This window comes from Cebidichthys violaceus, unplaced genomic scaffold, assembly GCF_023349555.1.
Source record: "Cebidichthys violaceus isolate CVI_PGR_0920_01 unplaced genomic scaffold, fCebVio1.0.p SCAF_51, whole genome shotgun sequence".
Taxonomy (NCBI): Eukaryota; Metazoa; Chordata; class Actinopteri; order Perciformes; family Stichaeidae; genus Cebidichthys; species Cebidichthys violaceus.
Window position 1 is genome coordinate 1075872 of NW_027176717.1, and position 22165 is coordinate 1098036.

The 22165-nt window shown below is 42.5% G+C and overlaps 1 protein-coding gene across 2 annotated transcripts in view; it reads left to right on the top strand.

Annotated features, from left to right (window-relative positions):
* LOC137888057 (protein PHTF2-like) overlaps nt 1–22165 on the top strand; it is a 38972-nt gene that overhangs the window by 11491 nt on the left and 5316 nt on the right. The window contains exons 3-13 of one of the 2 annotated variants that reach the window (XM_068731345.1): nt 6292–6348; nt 10614–10683; nt 12729–12887; nt 17531–17696; nt 19098–19259; nt 20542–20770; nt 20872–21018; nt 21131–21287; nt 21446–21516; nt 21723–21851; nt 21986–22071. In XM_068731345.1, the coding sequence (XP_068587446.1) occupies nt 6292–6348; nt 10614–10683; nt 12729–12887; nt 17531–17696; nt 19098–19259; nt 20542–20770; nt 20872–21018; nt 21131–21287; nt 21446–21516; nt 21723–21851; nt 21986–22071 (1433 nt within the window). The remainder of the gene's footprint in view (nt 1–6291; nt 6349–10613; nt 10684–12728; nt 12888–17530; nt 17697–19097; nt 19260–20541; nt 20771–20871; nt 21019–21130; nt 21288–21445; nt 21517–21722; nt 21852–21985; nt 22072–22165) is intronic. The other variant, XM_068731346.1, reaches the window with a different exon arrangement.

Consider the following 22165-nt stretch of genomic DNA (forward strand, 5'->3'; position numbering starts at 1 on the left):
TCCTCTGCTGGACTCCAGCGCTGCTCCCCCTGCAGCTCTCAGCTTACACGTCCCGTCTGTCCCCACAAACCTGTCTGTCCGTCACGACCCCGTCTGTCTCTTCTCGGGCCTTTTCTGCTCGTTTGTTGTTGTTGTTCCTCCTCGACCGCTCTGTCCCCATATCCGTCGGTCTGCTTTCTTTCTTTTCAGTCTTTCACTTTTGTCCGATCATCACAACCTGTCGCTCTCTGATCTTTCGCTTGCACCTGGCAGACGTGGACGTCAACGTAAGCTTTCACTGGAATCAGATCGCTCTGAAGATGACTCGTATGAGAAGTTACAGCCTTTAATTAAAGGTCTAAACTCTTAAACACTGCTGTCTGCTCGAGACAGATGGCTATTGTCCATAAAAAATAACAGGTTTTCTCAGCTTTGCATCTTTATTTTGGTTCTTAAAGAAGTCCTAAATTTAATTGCAGGTAACATTAAAAAGGTCTCACGTCTTTAATTAGACCTTTTCAGCTCTGCAGAGCCAAGATCTAAAACAGAAAATCAATGTTTTCTCATAATTGTTTTTGATAAATCTTGTGTGTGCGTCTAGCTGAGCTTGTCTGGGCAGAGACACGCCAGTGATGACAACCGCTGAGTCATGAATGAGAGAAACCTTTTTCTGCCACCTGTCTGGCTGTCCTCAGGGCGTCTTTGTCTCCGACGTCTCTTTTAACTTCCCGAATGTAAAGTTAGCTAGAACACACTTTGTCTGCTAGACGTCATGACCGGGGCTTTCTCGTCCGTGCCGTTTGAGTCACCAGGACAGGATGATTTCTCTCCAGTGGTTCAAATACTGTCTTTCTGTTAACCATTAGTAACGCACTGACCGAAACACTGCAGGTAGACGAGCCTCAACGGGTAAAGGCGGGTCCATCGCAGCTCTAAAAATGTCGTTGAGTTCATGCTAAACATGCGAGAGAGAGCAGGAGATCTGGTCTGGTTTAGCATTAAGAAACTAGAAGTATGGTAGAAAAGTCTCAAACCAATGGGGCAGGTTTCTTTGTGTGCATTGTCGGTCAACAACGAGCTGTAATAAGACCTGAAGTCCCACTGACCTGAAGACATTGCAGAGATCCTCTTCTCTCCAGCCGACACGCTCCTATGACTCACAGTATATTTCTGACTGCGCTGCATATAGAATCTGTGTTGTGTTTTATTCTCACCATGTAGTCTAGATCTGCTACAGCACCAGACAGATGTGCTTGTTTTAGTTTTTTTTAAATGTCTGACATATGGTCTAGTGTTGCCAGCTTCTTGTTTTGCATGTCGGTGATATATCTGAGCTTAAAACGCTGCATTTAACTGCATCAGCTTATAGTTTATTCCTGTGGGGGCTTTAGGGCCTTTTTTTAGGATGTAAGCATGAGATCTGTGGACGTTAATTCTCAGTGTGAAGAGTCTATATATGGAGGACATTTAGAGTAGAGACAACACATGATCTATCAAGTAGCTTCCTATGTTATTTATACATTTATTATATCAAATGCTGTCTGCCGTTCACCCCAAAACATGTCTGTCAATCCGGGTAATGCACCCACAGTTATGGATTTTGTTATTGGACTTTTCTTTCTGACAGCTTGCCAGACGAAACAGGCATAAAGTGCTGAGGTTGACTCTCATTCATTTGCTCTAATCTTCCAGTTATTAATAGTAATATTGGACCTGAAACGATTAGTAGATGAACAGAAAATGAATTGACAACTATTTCGAAAATTTCAATTGCAAAAAAGAACACAAATTGGCTCGTTCCACCTTCCTATATATTTCTTTATTGTATTGTTACTGTTTCCAGCCTCTATATTTCTTTGTCTTTTATGTGATACTAAACTGAATGTCGTTGGGTTTTGGACTGATAGTCAAACAAAAGACACTCGTCACCTTGGGTCCTCTGAAATAAGGACTGTCAAAAATTGTGATTTTTGGCAGATTAATTGATAATAATATATAGTTATTAGTTGGAACATTTGAACGTTTTAGCAGCTAGAATCGCATACAGGATGTTTTAGCGAGTGGAGAGATTTCTCAACCTGACACACACACACACACCTGCCTGAGCTTAAAATAGACTTTACACACACACACACACACACACTACTACAGTAACCTCTCTGTCTGCGTTCCCATGGTCACACATGAAAACACAGCAGAGGGTTAATCTGCCGCCACAAGCAGCTGTCTGACCCAAACAGGTCTTCAGTCATTTCATCCTTTTTTGGGTTTTGTTTTCATTCACACCTGTACTGTTTCTTTCTTCCGTCCTCATAGGAAATCCAGATTTAATGACTAGGCATGGTTCATCTAAAAGCAATTGACAGATGAAGATTAGTACGTTGTTGTTGTTGTTGTTGTTGTTGTTGTTTTTAGGACCTGATCATCATCTGTGTTTTGGGGATTTGGGGTGAAATTATTTGTTGATTCCATTTAAAAGTCAACTGTCAGCAATTCTGATCCAAACATCATATTTTGTATCACTGTAAACTGAATATCTTGAATGATTGACTCATCAAAGAAGACGAATGGACGGATGATGAAAGTTTCAGGATTTTTTTAAATGTACCATTTGATTCATTCACTCAGTCATTTGCACAGACCTCTCTAGAATAAAGGTGTCCTTGCACACACACCAGCCAGCTCTGTGCGTTTCCACTGGTGGTTTCTTATTGTGACAAAGTTCACCACACCTCAACTGACGCGTGCACACAGGTGACTCCCACAAACAGCTGAGGGGTTTTCCATCACACCCTGGTCCACAGTGGAGAGCACCGAGGTTTCCAACATTTTAAAACCTTCATAAAGTGTAAGCGACACTTTATCTAAACACGCAGCAGACACCGAGAGGATTCATTAGGAGTCGTGTTTCTGATCCGTCTGACGAATGGAAGTCAAACATTCACTCTGCTTTGTGTGTGTGTGTGTGTGTGTGTGTGTGTGTGTGTGTGTGTGTGTAATTATTGATATGTGTTAATCTTGTGAATATCTACTACAGACACGCTTCAAAACAAACTTCTTCAAACCAGCATAACTGAGAGAGACCCTCCATTGCAGAGGCAGTTGTTATATAACTCTCGCCGACATAATCCCCCTCTCCCCCTCCCTCCCTCTGTCTCTCTCTCTCCCCCCCGATCGTTCCTCCATCCGTCGCCATGGTGACCCCGGCACTGCCGCAGCGGCACACTTGTCCTCGTCATCTTCCCTTCTGGTTCTCTCTGTCTCTCTCGTTCTCTCTCTCTGTCTCTCTCTCGCTCTCTCTCTCTCTCTCTCTCTCTCTCTCTGTCTCTCTCTCGCTCTCTGTCTCTCTCGCTCTCTGTCTCTCCCTCTCTCTCTCTCTCTCTCTCTGTCTCTCTCTCGCTCTCTGTCTCTCTCTCTCTCTGTGTCTCTCTGTCTCTCTCTCTGTCTCTCTCTGTCTCTCTGTGTCTCTCTCTCTCTCTCTCTCTCTCTCTCTCTCTCTCTCTCTCTCTCTCTCTCTCTCTCTCTCTCTCTCTCTGTGTCTCGCTCTCTCTGTCTCTCTCACTCTCTCTGTCTCTCTCGCTCTCTGTCTCTCTCGCGCTCTCTCTCTCTGTCTCTCTCGCGCTCTCTCTCTGTCTCTCTCTCTCTGGCTCTCTCTCTCTCTGTCTCTGTCTCTGTCTCTCTCTCGCTCTCTCTCTGTCTCTCTCTCGCTCTCTCTCTCTGTCTCTCGCGCTCTCTCTCTCTCTGTCTCTCTCGCTCTCTCTCTCTCTGTCTCTTGCTCTCGCTCTGTCTCTCTCTCTCGCTCTCTCTCTCTCTCTCTCTGTCTCTTGCTCTCGCTCTGTCTCTCTCTCTCGCTCTCTCTCTCTCTCTGTCTCTTGCTCTGTCTCTGTCTCTCTCGCTCTCTTGCTCTCTCTCTGTTTCTCTCTCGCTCTGTCTCTCTCTCTCTCTCTCTCTGTCTCTCGCTCTCTCTCTCTGTCTCTCTCGCTCTCTCTCTTTGTCTCTCGCTCTTGCTCGCTCTCTCTCGCTCTCTCTGTCTCTCTCTCTCTGTCTCTCGCTCTTGCTCTGTCTCTGTCTCGCTCTGGCTCTGTCGCTCTCTCTCTGCAATTGATTTGATTGTCAAATCGCAGAAAGGAGAAGGAAAGAAGGAAAATTAGCCAGCCCAAATGACACATAATCAGTCAGACGGATGTCAGATTTAATGCTCTCCGGTGCCAAGAATATCTCATTTGTTCACCTGATCAGCTGTTAATTCCTGTTTCATAAATAGTACTTATAATAAGACTGAGAGCTTTAATTTGTAGTCTATTTTTTCAGTATATTCATACTATGATAACTTAAGAGTCAGTTTTACAAGAAATGGCTAATCAAAGGCCTGATATATTCCGGTGTGTATATATGTTACTATTTTGCTAACTCTGTGTCCATGACGTGGAAAAAGATTAACTTAAATAGCTCTGTTTTGATTTCATCATCATGTCCAATATGCAGCTGCTTTGCTAACAAGAATGAACTTTCAGTCTTTTTCAGTGATTAAACGGTCCTTATTTAACCGTTAATGTTTTAGCTTTCTGTATTTTGAAAACACATGATTGGACACAGCTTCTTACAGACGAAACGAGTTGAATAGTTTCTGTGGGACGTTAGCAGCAATCGGATGACATTTCCTTCGTTTTGTAAAGCGGTAATTGTCCCTGTGACCGGTAGAGCGACGGTGAAAGAAATGAAAGGAAAGCATTGAAAGAGTGCTGCCCTTTAAAATATATACGTGACGCACGTCTGATGCTGCTGCTGCATCTCGTGGTTAACACGGTGATATCACAAGTCATCTGGGCTATTTAAGTAAAAGCACAAACACTCATTTGAGAGAGAGATATAAAGAGATTTATAAAAGAAGCCTTTTAACTGACGTTATAAACACTTTCTCTTCTTTATTCTGCCTCTCTTCATGTTCTTCTTTGCTCGTCTTTGACCTCCCTCTTCCTCTTCTTCTCTTTCTATCCATGTTTAATGACGTCTCATTAAACATGCAGACTTTCCACTGGCCAACTCGCGTGCTGACCCAGACTTGATTCCTTGGAGAGACACACACACACACACACACACACACACACACACACACACACACACACACACACACACACACACACACACACACGAATACACTAATCTGTTGAGGTCAGATCCTCAACCGGTCCTCTTAAGTCTATGAAAAATGAGAAGCAACCAATTTGTGTGACTTGTGTCTCCGAGCTTTCTTATTTATTTTTTTACTCCTTCAACATTATCTGCTAATCGTAGCGACATGGTGTGAAATTGGCACAGTCTGATCTTGATGTGTGTTTTGTTTTTGTGCGTCCTCAGGACGAGGTACAGATCCATCTAGTCCCCGTGATAACGGTCCTTCTCTGTGTCGTACTGCGCTCATAAAAACACACTACGTGTCCGACTATTGGTCATACATCTGTTAATACATTAAGTGTGTATTTACCACTCCACTAGCCACACACACACACACACACACACACACACACACACACACACACATTCACACACTGCAGGTCTATTGATCTCTTTGACAGTGACAGGTGGTGCTGCATGCATTTCCCCAGAGTCTCATTTCCCACTTCATCCTCTGTGTGTCAAAGATGCCAAATATGGCCTTAATATTATGGAAAAAGATGTAACTCTTAACATTGTAAATGTAGTTTCAGTGATGGCTTATAACAAGTTAATACGGAATATGTAATATTGTTAAAAGTTGCAGCACAATATAATTTTTAATAAGCTATTTAAGTAGTGTATTGTGGGATTAAACTGGGTTTAAGGGGTTAATTACAGTTTTTCGGTAACAATTAAACACTGATTGCTACGTTAAAATCCTTGTGTGTGGTGGAATGATTCATCACCTATCATGTAATGACACATCATGTAAATATCCAACTTGTTCGATGAGATCATGACGGCTCCAGATGTGGAGCAACAGCTTTAAAATCCTGAACTCAACCATAATGATCTGTTCCTGCAGACTCATCACAATACTGAAAATCTGTTGTTATGGGATAAAATCTGTCTCGAAATAATAATGATGATGATGATGATGCGGCTAAGGGGCGTTGGCAGTTCACTTTGATTTCAAGGAGATTATTTTAACTTTTTTAATTGTACGTAGATCCTTCATTAAAGGGAAGTGAAACTTTATTGTCTTTCGGATCGTTACTTTTTCTAGACGATGACGTGTGCATCTGGAAACTAAAACCTTCTGTTGCTCTTCTCTCCCCAATTCATCAGTAATCAATTCTCTTTTTGTTTTTCCAGATTGGCGCCTATGACCAACAGATATGGGAGAAGTCAGTGGAGCAGCGGGAAATAAAGGTACGTTTGTTTCATTGTTATTTCACTTTCTTATTTTATTTGTTTCCTGTTTGTGTTTTCTTCCTGTGCTCTGCTTTCTCTGAATGTCTCTCCTCATCCTCTATTTCTTCTGATTCCCTTTTTGTCAAGTTGTTCTCGTCTTCTCTTTTGATTGTCACTCTTCCATCTTCCTCCCTCCTCTTCATTGTATTGTCTTTGCTGTCTCTCACCATGCTGCCAGTTCTTTTCCAATGTTTAATTTTTAACACTCTCCTCTCTGCCCTCCCGGCTGGGTGTCACGTACCCATCTCTCCTCTCTTCTTGTCCATCCCCTCTTCTTCCATCCGTCTTTTCCTCCTTCTCTCTGCAGTTTATTTCTCTGGTGAGTATACAGCGGGGGAGGACGTCCCTCTTGTTGTCCCACAGTGCGCACCTGCTTCCCACGCTGTAGCCAGCTAGACTGTGATTGGTTGGTTTGATCGCTCATTTCAGTCACCATGTGTGTATTAACCCCACTCTGCAGTCACGCTGTAGCAAACGCTGCTTTGTGATTGGCTGCAGGAAGAACGTGTTTCTTTTTTTTAACTGCAGTGGGACAATTAAGGGAACTGAGCACACAGACAGATTAGCATGAGTCACGTGATCAGGGTGGCACCGAAATGTTGGTCTCCTTTAACGCTCAGACAGTTTCAGGGTGTAAAGAACTGCAGCAGACTTGAAGGTCAGCACAAATTTAAAGATTGACGTGAGACTTTCTTCAGGGTTATATAGCTGCTGTGGGTTCCTCCGGGAATAGACGAAACAAATGGAGGTTGGGAGGTACATTCCCAGCTTTTAGTTAGCAGACACGTGCATTGGCTCCTTCTTCTTCCTTGTTTAATCATCATATTTTGTTCTGTTGAATGCAACATTATCACATAACAATATATCATAATATAGCAACACTACAAAATAAGGTATATATTAATTATCTACACAATTAGACAATGTAACAATGCCAAAAATATATGACAACGTACAGGAATAGAGTTCTGATTGATGGATATTACATTACATTACAGTCATTTAGCAGACGCTTTTATCCAAAGCGACTTACAATTCAGTATCTATCGTAGACGCAGCTACGGGAGCAATTTTGGGGTTAAGTGTCTTGCTCAAGGACACATTGGGGATCGCACCGCCGACCTTCTGATTGAAAGGCGGCCCTGCTCTCCACTTAGCCACGGTCACCCACTATTAAAAGACAAAGGAAAGAGAATGAAGTTGATAGTGATAATTGCTTACTTAATGTCACTGTATCCTTCTTTTTGGGGCTTTTTGTTGAGTTGTGTGTGTGTGTGTGTGTGTGTGTGTGTGTGTGTGTGTGTGTGTGTGTGTGTGTGTGTGTGTGTGTGTGTGTGTGTGTGTGTGTGTGTGTGTGTGTGTGTGTGCATGGCTTGAAGCTCTTAGTCCATAGCTGTGGAAATACATTAGACCCTCTTCACCTTTAAATTCCTCCCTCTTCAGATAGAACGAGAGATGTTCTTTTAACCAACATTCCTAAATTGGGGTGCGAGTACCTGATGTAGGCTTCCGTATTTTTCGGGCAGGATTACATTTAGTTTATTTGTTTTTAAATGAATAATTGTGACAGGAGATCTTCAATGAGTACACCTGTATAAAGATGGCCTCTGATGAGCAATCTCTGCTTTCTGTCCCCGTACTTCTACCTCCTCCTTCCTTCCTACTGTACCTCTTGTCCTGTAAACGGCGGTGAGAGACATTGTCTTTAATGAGCTCAAAGTCCACACACACACACACACACACACACACACACACACACACACACACACACTTAAAACACTGGGCTGCGACCTTGGTTCTTCGTCTGTCGAGTAATTGGTTTCTTACAGATTGTATCGGCAGCAGACAGCGCAGAGTTTATCTTTGCATAGTATGTACGCACAACGCGTCGACTCTCGGCCCTTGTGAACCGTTTATCGGAATGTTTATAGACTCATAGAAAATTTAGATAACCAATTTGTCCTTTTAATCTAGTGGAGGATGCAGCTGTCTTTATTATGCTGTAGATTACTATTTGTAATTTCTTAAAAACGATGTACAGTGTTAATTTGCAAAAGCATAATAGATGTCTAGTAACAGACTGGTTATTAGCGAAGCACGAGAACTGAAATAGATCTTTTCTCTTTGCAAAAACAAACAAGACAAGAAATGATATATTATATATATTATCGTTATATAATATAATTCATACTAAAGAGTTGAGGAAAACCAGTCGCCACCCGCTGGTACAAACAGGAAACTACACTATATCCTGCTCTGTTTGTGTTCATGTCTTCATTGTTGAAATAGATTTAAAAATATGTGCTGTTTCCTTGATAATGAATGACATTCATACATGTTGGACCAGGTCACTGAGGCAACATCGCAGCTTGTAACTGGAGGAGAAACTAGTTTATGAAGATAAGAGACTCTGAGTATCGCAGAGATAAGAGCCGTGGCAAGGCGAGATATTTTTGAAGGACTTTAATGCTGCGGTAAATCTACTGCCAAGAGGAAGCTATTGATCGGCTTCTTTTAGCCCTGCATTGACACACACACACACACACACACACACACACACACACACACACACTGCATAATAGCTTGCTGGTTGGGCTATTTAAAGATAAGGGCCCCCATCAAGCCTCTGTATTAAACCATTTACTGATAACACAAAACCTGATTGACCTGTATGTAAATATTAGAATGAGCCAGTCCGATCCAAGTGGACAGATGTGTGTTATTTCACAGTCCTGTTGAATGTGACTTACATCCTGAAAATGTAAAGTGTTGAAAAATGTGCCTTCGAGTAGAGCAGAGTATTATTTGAAATGTTGGTGCTGATACTCAAAAAATATCTTTCGATACCTTGCTTTATTCAATTGAATGTTAAATGATTAAACACAAGACTAAACTAAATAATGTGGTCTAAAAGGGCATTTTGACTGGTAAAGATAGAAGTGTGTGTGTGTGTGTGTGTGTGTGTGTGTGTGTGTGTGTGTGTGTGTGTGTGTGTGTGTGTGTGCACATGTTGTACAATACACAGCACTGTGGTCATGTCTCTGTTTACTCGGAGCCATTGATAAGAAACCTCATCAAAACCAAGCTATTGTCAGGCTGCTCACCATAGTAACTCGGGCTTTGTTGTAGTTAACCTCACACACACACTTACACACACAGCCTTGTACTTCTATCTTAGCCAGGACATGCATTGACATAATGCATTAAAGCCCCTCACCCGAACAGTCAGGACTAAAGGCCTGGGTGACCTGGTAGGCCGAGTCTTTACAGCAGCGACCAAGGTTCAGATTCAACCCGTGGCCCTTCGCTGCATGTTATTCCCTCTCCCTGTCCCGTCTCGTCATCTGCACTCAAACTAAAACTAATTCTAACCTGGACCTTAAAACCAAGTGTAAACCCTCAAACAGCCTTTGAGTGTCTGTTTCAAATTGAGGACTGGTCTAAAACTCAAATTGGTCCTTAGAAAGATAGCCACACACACACACACACACACACATACATATATACATAATTGTTCATTTGTATTTATTGTCTATTATTGTAGCATGTAAATTTCATAATTTACAGCTGCTCATAAAGTTTCAGTACAGTTTGTCATCACAGCTGACATAGCAGTGGCGCACACACACACACACACACACACACACACACACACACACACACACACACACACACACACACACACACACACACACGTACGTGTAATACGCATTATAGGAGGAAGTGACTGGTTGGTACAGGAAACCAGTATGCCACAGGGGAGTTTTACTCCCAGGCTCATAAACTGCACAAAGCACCAGCTTTAAAGCAAACCTCACTGACATGAATGAACATTTAGAGCGACTCAATGTTTTAATGTGTACAAACCTTTTTCCAGGTCATGCTGAGTTAACTCTTGTAGATGTGTGAGTAGATGCTAATGCAGTGAATTCAGAGCCATTAGCTGTGTGAGCCTCAATGCACGGTGTGCCTCCTCAAACACTGTGTGTGTGTGTGTGTGTGTGTGTGTGTGTGTGTGTGTGTGTGTGTGTGTGTGTGTGTGTGTGTGTGTGTGTGTGTGTGTGTGTGTGTGTGTGTGTGTGTGTGTGTTCATGAAGGCATAAAGTGCATGAGAAGCCTCCTAGTTGAGTTCCTGTGTGTGTTTCTGTGTACATTAATAATGTATTTCTCTGTTTCTCTCCTTGTCTGGCGTTGACTCTGTGTTGCTCTGTCTCCCCCTGCAGGGTTTTAGGAACAAGCCAAAGAAGACGGGACATGTCAAACCAGACCTTATAGACGTGGATTTGGTTAGAGGTGAGAAAATATTTTGTGTGTGTGCAAACTTCCTTTCCATCAAGCTAAAAGAAACAGAACATAAAACACATACAGTTGTGGTCAAAAGTTTACATACACTTGTAAAGAACATAATGTCATGGCTCTCTTGAGTTTCCAGTTATTTCTACAACTCTGATTTTTCTCTGATAGAGTGATTGGAACAGATACTTCTTTGTCACAAAAAACATTCATGAAGTTTGGTTCTTTCATGACTTTATTATGGGTTAACAGAAAAAGTGACAAAATCTGCTGGGTCAAAAATATACATACAGCAACATGAATTAGCAATTTTGGTGACTTAGAAAGTTGTGTCAATGAAATGAGCTTCATAGCATGGCCTCTTAACTTCTTGTGAGTGATTATGAGTGACTACAGCTGGTGACTTCTCTGAGGCCATTTAAATAGGGCTCATTGGATACAAACACCCACAAACGCTAGAATGGGAAAGTCAAAGGAGCTCAGCATGGATCTGAAAAAGCGAATCATTGACTTGAACAAGTCAGGAAAGTCACTTGGAGCCATTTCAAAGCAGCTGCAGGTCCCAAGAGCAACAGTGCAAACAATTGTTTGTAAGTATAAAGTGCATGGCACTGTTTTGTCACTGCCACGATCAGGAAGAAAACGCAAGCTATCACCTGCTGCTGACAGAAAATTGGTCAGGAGGGTGAAGAGTCAACCGAGAACCACCAAAAAGCAGATCTGCCAAGAATTAGAAGCTGCTGGAACACAGGTGTCAGTGTCCACAGTCAAGCGTGTTTTGCATCTCCATGGACTGAGAGGCTGCCGTGCAAGAAGGAAGCCCTTGCTCCAAAAGCGGCACCTTAAGGCTCGACTGAAGTTTGCTGCTGATCACGTGGACAAAGATAAGACCTTCTGGAGGAAAGTTCTGTGGTCAGACGAAACAAAAATCAAGCTGTTTGGCCACAATGCCCAGCAATATGTTTGGAGGAGAAAAGGTGAGGCCTTTAACCCCAAGAACACCATGCCTACCGTCAAGCACGGTGGTGGTAGTATTATGCTGTGGGGCTGTTTTGCTGCCAATGGAACTGGTGCTTTACAGAGAGTAAATAGGATAATGAAGAAGGAGGATTACCTTCAAATTCTTCAAGATAACCTAAAATCATCAGCCCGAAGGTTGGGTCTTGGGCGCAGTTGGGTGTTCCAACAGGACAATGACCCCAAACACACATCAAAAGTGGTAATGGAATGGCTAAATCAGGCTAGAATTAGGGTTTTAGAATGGCCTTCCCAAAGTCCTGACTTAAAATCCCATTGAGAACATGTGGACAATGCTGAAGAAACAAGTCCATGTCAGAAAGCCATCAAATTTAACTGAACTGCACCAATTCTGTCAAGAGGAGTGGTCAAAGATTCAACGAGAAGCTTGCCAGAAGCTTGTGGATGGCTACCAAAAGCGCCTAATTGAAGTGAAAATGGCCAAGGGACATGTAACCAAATATTAGCACTGCTGTATGTATATTTTTGACCCAGCAGATTTGATCACTTTTTCTGTTAACCCATAATAAAGTCATGAAAGAACCAAACTTCATGAATGTTTTTTGTGACAAAGAAGTATCTGTTCCAATCACTCTATCAGAGAAAAATCAGAGTTTTAGAAATAACTGGAAACTCAAGAGAGCCATGACATTATGTTCTTTACAAGTGTATGTAAACTTTTGACCACAACTGTACGTGAACCTGAGATGCCAGCGACACCGTGCCAACCTCCTGTCAATGTTAAGCCTCACTCTCTTTCTTTCTTCATCTTTGCATCTGTCTGTCTCATAATCGTGACCACTTCAATTCTTCATCAAATCAGTAGAATGTATCCTCCATTGTTAATTTTATCACACAGGATAACAGAACATGTCATAGAAAAGGAGGAGAGAGAGGATAAATAGAAAGAGGGGATAGACGGAAGTAGAAAAAAGATCTGCAGAAATGAAAAAATAATTAGTTCCAACGAGAAGAACTACTTAAGCCAAAAACTAAGTGTGTGTGTGTTTTATTCTCTTCATCCGCAGGTTCAGCGTTTGCCAAGGCCAAACCAGAGAGTCCGTGGACGTCCCTGACCCGAAAAGGCATTGTCAGAGTCGTCTTCTTCCCGTTCTTTTATCGATGGTGGATCCAGGTTACCTCCAGAACCATCTTCCTCTTACTGCTGGCTCTCTATCTGCTGCAAGGTGTGTGTGTGTGTGTGTGTGTGTGTGTGTGTGTGTGTGTGTGTGTGTGTGTGTGTGTGTGTGTGTGTGTGTGTGTGTGTGTGTGTGTGTGTGTGTGTGTGTGTGTGTGTGTGTGTGTGTGTGTGTGGCAATCCCTTCCCCTACAACATGGTGGGAGGGTTATGCCATTGGTCTTTGTTTCTGATCTTCAGACTTGTAAAATATGGAGGCTGGAGTGGAAATATCAAATCTCTCCTAAACTATGCACCAAAATACATTTATTGAAGTCATGCAGTTGCAAAATTGCATTTCATTTATATTGACAGTTATTAGTTTTAATATTGTCCAAAGAGGCGAATAGCATCATCGTCAACATTTACTGATTTACTGCTATCTGGGCTGAATTTGACCTATTAGATGTTTAAATCTTTTACCGAAAACCAAGTTCACAAAATGTTAAACGGCTTCTACTGTGCGTCTTATCTGCAGCTTTTCTTAGAATACAAATGCAGTATGCACAATGTCTTGAAAGCACAGTGTACTCCCAGGTCACGCCTACATATCTGCACAAACACCGTTCAGATGACTGAACGGTGTTTTCCACCACCTACACCATGAGGCCCGTTTTAACCCTGTCAAGAGCAGACTGTTTTATTTTTCATCTCTCTCTCTAACCCGCCGCCCTTCCTGCTAACTTCCCCCATCTCTACCACCATGACTCTCTCTGCATAGAAGTATTATAGTTATATGCACATCACATATAGGTGCAAGGCTATTGGGAATCCATATAGGGTCCATTGTGACTGCAAATCCAAAACAATGAAGTTTGAAGAACTGCAAACAACATTTACAACAGAGGTAGCCAACACTGTGCCCGCGGGCACCTGGTCGCCTGCAGGGACCACGTGAGTCGCCCGCAAGGCATGTTCTAAAAATAGCACTTGTCACAGTGGAGCTCCGTCTAAAAAAATTAGTTGCTGTTCATTTTAAATCAAAAACGCTTGCATTAATGTAGATTTTAAAATGACAGTATTTCTTGTCATAAGAGAGTTGGTTACCCGGAGGCGCACGACAGACAGCCAGGACGAGGCCCCCTCACCGCACTAGGTTTTCAGGTTCCGAATAGCGGGTGCTTCCCGTTGGCGCAGGAGCGCACCCCGTCGTCAGGTCCGTCAGTCCTCGGAACAGGCTGCGGGGCAACAACTCGTGGCTGGCGGGGGTAAAGGCGAGGCAACGCAATCCGACCGAAAAGGCCCGGACTAGAGGTTTGAACGCGGGAGCCCAAAGACGCTCGCGCGCCTCGGAGGGTTGGACTTTTTACTTGTTTCTTCGTGGAGAAAAAGGTACCATTAGAAAAGCTGGTGTCGTTGACAACAGACGGTGCTCCCGCCATGACGGGCTGGCATGCAGGCTTCATTACGCAATGCAAAGGTGACCCAGACTTCCCAAAATTTCTACATTACCACTGCATCATTCACCAGCAGGCGCTATGTGGAAAAGTAACCGGCTTTGATCATGGGATGACTCCTGTCGTGAAGATCATAAATGGCATCCGCTCCAAAGCCAAACACAGGATATTCGTAACTGATCATTTGTATAAACATGGGACAGAGTTCATGATTTGTTCAAAAATTTTACAAAAGTGGTGAGTACAAACGAGACATGATTTGAAGATATGACAGTTAATGATAATTATTCACTAATAATAGTGATCATTTCTACAAAAATACAACCGGTGCGATTTTCAACCAAATGCTACAAATGTGCTTATTCATACAAAACTGTCAAGAAAGATATTTACAAAAATATCAGAGATGTGATACCTCTGACTTTCAAATGTTGAAACAGATTAACAAAAATAAATGTTGCATGTTTAAATATCTGTGTTTCTTACCTTCATTGTTGTGGAAATCATTGTTAATTATTGTGAGGAATAATTAACATTGACATGTGATCAAACAGTCTCTTCACATATAATATTATTAGGGCCCGAGCCACCGACAACGTCTGGCCAGCGAAGGCCCTATTGAAATTGTAAGGATTATTATTATTAGGGCCCGAGCCACTGACAACGTCGGGCCAGCGAAGGCCCTATTGAAATTGTAAGGATTATTAGGGCCCGAGCCACCGACAACGTCGGGCCAGCGAAGGCCCTATTGAAATTCTATGGGGTATTATTAGGGCCCGAGCCACCGACAATGTCGGGCCAGCGAAGGCTCTATTGAAATTGTAAGGATTATTATTATTATTAGGGCCCGAGCCACCAACAACGTCGGGCCAGCGAAGGCCCTATTGAAATTCTATGGGGTATTATTAGGGCCCGAGCCACCGACAACGTCGGGCCAGCGAAGGCCCTATTGAAATTGTACTGATAATTATTATTAGGGCCCGAGCCACCGACAACGTCGGGCCAGCGAAGGCCCTATTGAAATTGTATGGGTTATTATTAGGGCCCGAGCTACCGACAACGTCGGGCCAGCAAAGGCCCTATTGAAATTCTATGGGGTATTATTATTATTATTATGATTTTTATTTTTGTACTTTGGGCGCATATTTGGGATACTTGCCATGCATGAAAACTCACCAAATTTTGCAGACTTGTCAGGCCTGGTGAAAATAGAGGTATGATATAGATTGCATATTTCTATGTAAAAAAATGGCTCTCTAGCGCCCCCTCAAAGTTGGACCGGCGACGCCCCTCGGCCAGTATGTCCGATTTACTCGAAATTCGACACACATGTCCAGATCCACTAGCTCTACAAAAAAGCCTCTCAGACCCCTAATCTCCGCCTGGATAAATTTTCCGCCATCTTGAATTTTGTGAAAAACACATTTTTGAGAACTCCTCCTACACACTTGGTCCGATTGCTCCCAAATTTTCAATATCACATAGAGTTATCAAAAGCTTGTTGATATCTTAAAGCGTTAAGAAGATACGGACCAATGAACTTCTTGGGGCGTGGCTTGTTTTTCAATACACATAACTTCTCAACCGTGTATCCTAAAATCACCAAATTTGCAGTATTTGTGCATATTGCATGGTGGAACATACCCTGCAATTTTCATTCCATTCAACCCATAAGGGGCGCTACAGTAATTGACTCAATTTCAGTTTTTTGGTGATTTTTCGCGTTTTCAGCCTTTGTATTTGAACGAACTCCTCCTAGAGAATTCATGCGATCGACTTCAAATTTGGTCAGGATGCTCTTAAGACCTTTGTGATGAAAAGTTATCAAAAGTCGAAATGTCTTATGCATGATGCTACTTCAACCCTTAGCATATTTCAATTGAAAAATGTTCAATAACTCATAGCGCCACCTACTGGCAAAAGGAAATGTCATATTTTATACTTTTATTTACTCCTCCTAGCCAGTTCACCAGATCAGTCTGAAATTTTGTAAAGATAGTCTTAACACGTTGATGATGCACTATTATGAATATTGGGAGTTTTCGTTGAACGCTGTTGCCGCGGCAATGCATCATTCGCCATGAAAAAGTAGGCTGATGGATCAGTGGCTTGCGATGCTCAAAAACTCATGGAACTTTATGCATGTGTTATAGGTAATGGGAGGACATATTTTATATGGGTGTTTGGCTTGGCCGTTTTAAATTGCCTCCATAGCACCCCCTACAATATTTCAAAAGAGCAGCCCCAGCGCTACGTTTGAGGTACCTGTATGAAACTTGGTAGGATTATGTATCTCAGAGAGACTTACAAATAAGTCTCTTGGGACCATGCTCTAAAGCGTACCGGAAGTCGGCCATTTTGATTTATGTGTCATTTTTCAATGGATTTAGGCTCATTTCTAGTCGCTATACTTTAACGAACTCCTCCTAGGCACTTTGTCGGATCCACTTCAAATTTGGTCGGTACAGTCTCAAGACCTTTGTGATTAAAAGTTATCAAAAGCTTTACGTTTGACGGAATGGCTTAGCCGTAGCGGGAGGCTACTTTACGTGACTCCCCATGAAAAAAGCTGATGTAACTCAGCCGGACTTGTTCCAAACGCTCCTAAACTTCCCATGCTTGATAACACTCATGGCCTGAGGATGTCTACACGCTAATTTTCACTAATACTCACAGCGCCACCTGCTGGCCAAAGTAATTCTGCGTTTTTTGACAACTGGCATCCGATTTACATGACTTTTACACAATGTTGTCTACAGTTGTTATAGAGCAACATAAAACATGTTTGTGCATGTTCTGTAGCACCACACAGCGGATACAGGATGCTGTGGACTATTTGCATAGCATCATTTCCTGCGTCACGCGGTCCAAGCAGAAAAAAATCATCGGACTCCGACGTGCGTTGTCCGACTGTCGCAGACAATCTCGGCTGCATACGTTGGAGTCCCGCCAGCACCCCCGACGTGCGGGAGGAGGCGAGGGCCCGTTCATCGCTGCTTGCAGCTTTAATTATTATTATTAATATAATTAATAATAATAATAATAATAATAATAATAATAATAATAATAATAATAATAAAAGGTGATCTGTGCAACTTTGTTATTCAGGAAGTTTGTATCAAACAAGTAGCCCTTCATACTACTCAGTACCCTTGAAGTAGCTCTCAGTTTCAAAAAGGTTGGTGACCCCTGATTTATACTGTCATTTGATTTCTCTGTTTATATTTTTAACGGATGCCATTTTCCAAACATGCAGTTGCAGCAGCAGCCCTGTACGCGATCATCCCCCAGCCTCATGGGATACCGACCACCGAGGTGTTTGGAGCCATCTGGCTCATGTTGCTGCTGGGCACCGTCCACTGTCAGATCGTCTCCACCAGGACCCCGAAACCGGCCTCCAGCAGCGGGGGGAAGAGACGCAGGTAAGAACAGAGGGAATGCTGTTTTATGAGGAGTGGATACCTGTCCAGGGAAGGCGTGGCAGAAAATAAAAGGGAAATGATAACCGAGGTGGAGAGTAGAGATCAAGCAAGGGAAACACTGGAGGAGATAAAGACGAGAAGGTAAATGGAGATAACAAGCAGGAGATATAGAAACAGGAGAGGAAGAATGTCGTGGAAACAAATGAATGAATACGTCTTTTGTTGCTGGATTTTGTTCTTACTCTTTGCTTTCTGACAAGTTCTCAGTCAGCTTCTTTCACAAAAACTCAAACTGAATAAAAGCACATTTATCATGGAGAGACTTCCTGTCAATATCAACAGTCTTCTCGGCTTTCCCACTTAATTTAGTATTCATTTAATCTTTATAAATGAGTCATTTTGACTGTTTAGTTCTTTAACAGATCTTTTACGCATGTTCAAGAATTAGGACCAACACTTGAGTCATTGTATTATCTCTAGATTACATGCCAGCCTTGGAATCTCTCCATGATAAATATAATGCCACAGGTTAATTAAAGAACAATGGGATTCATTGTGTGTGAAAGTAGGAAGTAGCTTGCTTTACTTGGTGTGTTTTTTGTAGTTTTTAGACTTGCAGTTTGTGGTTCACAGCTCGTCAGTGTGTGGCTGCTGTTTCTGGTTCACGATTATATAAGACAATTTTCAGACTCTTGGGAAGAAAATTGGACCATGCCACAGTTTTGGAAGGAAGCGAGGTAATAGTGTTTGCTCCTTCAGTGAATACATTTTGGGTCTCTTTTATTAAGGAAAGAGGTGAAATTATGATTATACAAGACTCTGTTCCTCTGTACATTTTTCTATATCTGTCATTCTCTCTTCCTCATCCAAGTCTTGTAGTCCAAGACATTTCATCTCATATACAAACAGAGAAATCAACCTCCAGGTCAGAAAATGCATACGATCTTATATCACGATTATTATATCGAGGATTCACTTTCTCCTCTATCAAAGTTTACATACATATACTGCAAAAGTTGATATAACACAAAAAAGGCTATAAGTGGAAATGTGATGTTTTCTAATCACATTGTAAAATCTGGGACCTTTTTTGCATTGTGTTTTGTCCCTTGTTTACTTCGATAAAGCTTCAAATATCTACTTTTGCAGAATAACAACCTAAATGAGGGTTTTGGTAGAATTTGCATTTTCACTGTATCGGCGTCTGTGTCTGGCAGGTGCCTGAGTTTTGGGCACTGTCTAGCTTCTCTTAAAGTTAAAATATTTTGTTACTACCAACACTAGTTTAAATTATAATAAGAAAATGCAGCCAGGTTCCCGGTGGACACACTGCTTTAGCTTCAAGTCTTCTTAGTCTCCTCTTTAAGTCTCTCTCCACTCTCTATTCTTTTCAAACCGAAGGAAGTTGAGGAAGGCATCTCAGATGGAGGTGCATAGGGAAGGCGACGGGTCTAGCACTACCGATAACACACAGGAGGGGGCGCCACACTCCCACTCAGCCAGCACCACATACAGCCTGGGCACTCTCTTCCAAGATTTCTGGCATGATATCTGTAAAGCTGGGTGTGTATTTTCGTTTCTCATCTTCCTAAAACGAGATGATATACAAAGACAGGACTGGGGTTCAGTTCACCAATTGATCCAGGTTTAAAGTTCTCTAGTTTTTGTCAATTTGAGTGAGAATAATACTTTGTTTGTTGGTAAAATGTAATTAGTTCATCAAATAATTACATTTTGTCTCGTAATCTTACTGGTTACTCTTAATATCATTATTTTTTTAACTGAAATACCAAGAACTGAATCCCAGCCTGGAGTCAGACCTGACCTCGGCTTCGTCAGCTGCAACGTCTCTTCCTTTTTAATCGTTCACTTTTATCTTCCCCCCCAAAAAAATTGCCCAATTTCTCATATGTTGACTGAATATATCCCATTTGATGTTGATAAGCAGCATTGTCTGCACAACTATTAATTCCTGAGCCACCAAAATGTACCAATGAAAACAATCTTTTGTCTTTGGCACCACTGTTTCGGTGAGGAACGAAGGGACCGTGCAGCTGACTTTGATGTGCATGACTTGCTGACCAAGCTGTGTTTAAAAGAAGCATGGGCCGTGGTTCTTTTGCCATGGGGAAAAAAAAATTCACCAAAAATCATCCATCTGAGAGTTTTACTCTCTCTTAAACACTTATATGCCTATAATTTGAATTTGACCTCAACTGTCTCAGACAGCTGCGTACGCCCCAAGCTTCTACTTTGACCAGCTTCAACAACGGTGTGGAACATTCAGAGCACTAAATAACTCCCGATTTGGTTTCTTCATCCATCGATTATCTGCCACACTCACTTCAGCGCTCGGTGCAAGAGACACCTCCACCTCAGTCAGTTATTTCTCTATGATACATTAATTTTCCCTTTTAACTTTATTTATGTCGGCTTAGATTACCAGTTACACTAAGTTTTGCACGTTGACGATACTATAGTTAATTGATTGTTAGTGCTTTTATCCCTAATCCGTTCATTTATGAACTTATTAATTGTTTTAATTGAATGGTTAGTGCAGCAGCAGTTCTCCAGTACAGACAAAAAATGTCTCTAATATCGGTGTTCGTTTTGTGTGAATGTTCCACAGTGACGTGTTAAATGCTTCCTGTTAGTGGGATTTATCTCACCGCATGTCTTCTTCTGAGGCTGAACTTCACAACTGCTGAAAACTGCCTTGTGTTTTTTTTATCTAAATATCTGTATCCATCTGTCCATCTACACACATCTATCTTTTTCTATTGATCTCTCCTTCTCGCTGTTTCTTCTACCTGTCCTCCTTCCCTTCCTCTGCTTCCTCCTTCAGATCCAAGAAGTCCAAGCTGTCCATCGACAAGTCGACCGAGACGGACAACGGCTACGTGTCCCTGGACGGCCGGGTGACGAATCGCAGCAGCGAGGAGGGGCTGCAGCTCCACGAGCAGCGTTGTGATTTGCTGAACCGGGCCGACGAGGTGTGCTGGAACTCTCACATCCAGCCCGCACACATTCACGCACCCCTCGGCACAGGACTGATGCTAGCAAGCGGCAACAAGGTGATCCATCTAAACTAGAAGCACAAGCCCTCTTTGGCTACAGACCCACAGCATGTCTGTCTCTCCGGGATGTGGCTGATGCGTGGATTCTGTCTTTTTAGGAGCCAGCATCGGATGAGGCGTCCAGCGAGGAGGACCCCGAAGCGTCCTACAGCGCCCTCCGCAGGGGAGTTGAAAGGATGAACAGCGACTCGACGCTCAGAAACCGCAAGAGCACACACCACTACAAGAAACACTTTGCTGTGGAGGTAAATGCACACAAAAGACAACCCGTTGACTTTATATCAGAAAAATGGAAACAGGACAAAGGTGTTTCATATCTTTCTAAAAAAAATAACAATCCTCCTTGCTGTCTGTCAGGACGTTCCCAAGTCTGGCACCAGCTGCAGCTCCAGATGTTCCAGTCTGAGGACTCAGGACTCGGAGAGCACTCGACACGAGTCCGAGACAGAGGACCTAATGTGGGAAGACTTCCTGCACTGTGCCGAGTGCAGATCCTCCTGCACATCAGAGACAGGTCTGCAGATGAGATTGGCATAGAATAGCTAAAGAAACATTTGTGACTGGTCTGTTTAAATGATTGTGTTGTTTTGATGAACCTGCTTAAGTCCCTGTTCATAGATAATCTTTTGGTATTTGTAGTGGAATTAATACTGTGACTCCTTTTCTTTACAGAGGGAGAAGGAGGAGGGACGCCTGTCTGTCCCCCTGCTAAAAAGGAATATAGAGACGACCCCTTCCATCAGGTCTGTAAGGCCTCTTACATAAGACAGTTATGATGATTTGCACTTCTAAATATTAATGGCAATCTAAATAAGAACTGAGCTTGTCTCCTGGATTTCTGTCTTTCCCCAAAGTCCCATTTGAGTAGTACTCCAGAGCAAAGTGGTTGCAGTAAATAGACGGGTCAATAATAATGTGGATGTTGTGTGTTTTTGTTTTGTGCTCTCAGGGTCACGCTCCCTGGCTGCACAGCTCCAATCCCGGTTTGGAGAGAGTGAGCGCCATAGTGTGGGAGGGAAACGAGTGCAAGAAGGCCGACATGTCCGTTCTGGAGATCAGCGGGATGATCATGAATCGAGTGAGTGATGACCCTTGTGGCCCTAAAGGAATTGCAGACATTTTATGTCTTACCTACCTACGTTTGTGTAAAAAGACAACAAACTGAGGCAAAGAAGGATTCACTTTATTCTGTTTCTCCTCTTCCCTACACAGGTGAATCTCTACACCCCTGGTATTGGTTACCAGGTCTTTGGGAACCTGGTTTCAGTGACTCTCGGCCTCACACCTTTTGCGTACAGGTACTGCTGGCATAACACACGTCATCTAAATATAATAAGTTTAAGGGATTCAAGACATGTGCTTTAAAACTTCTAAAAATTGCTTCTTAAAAAA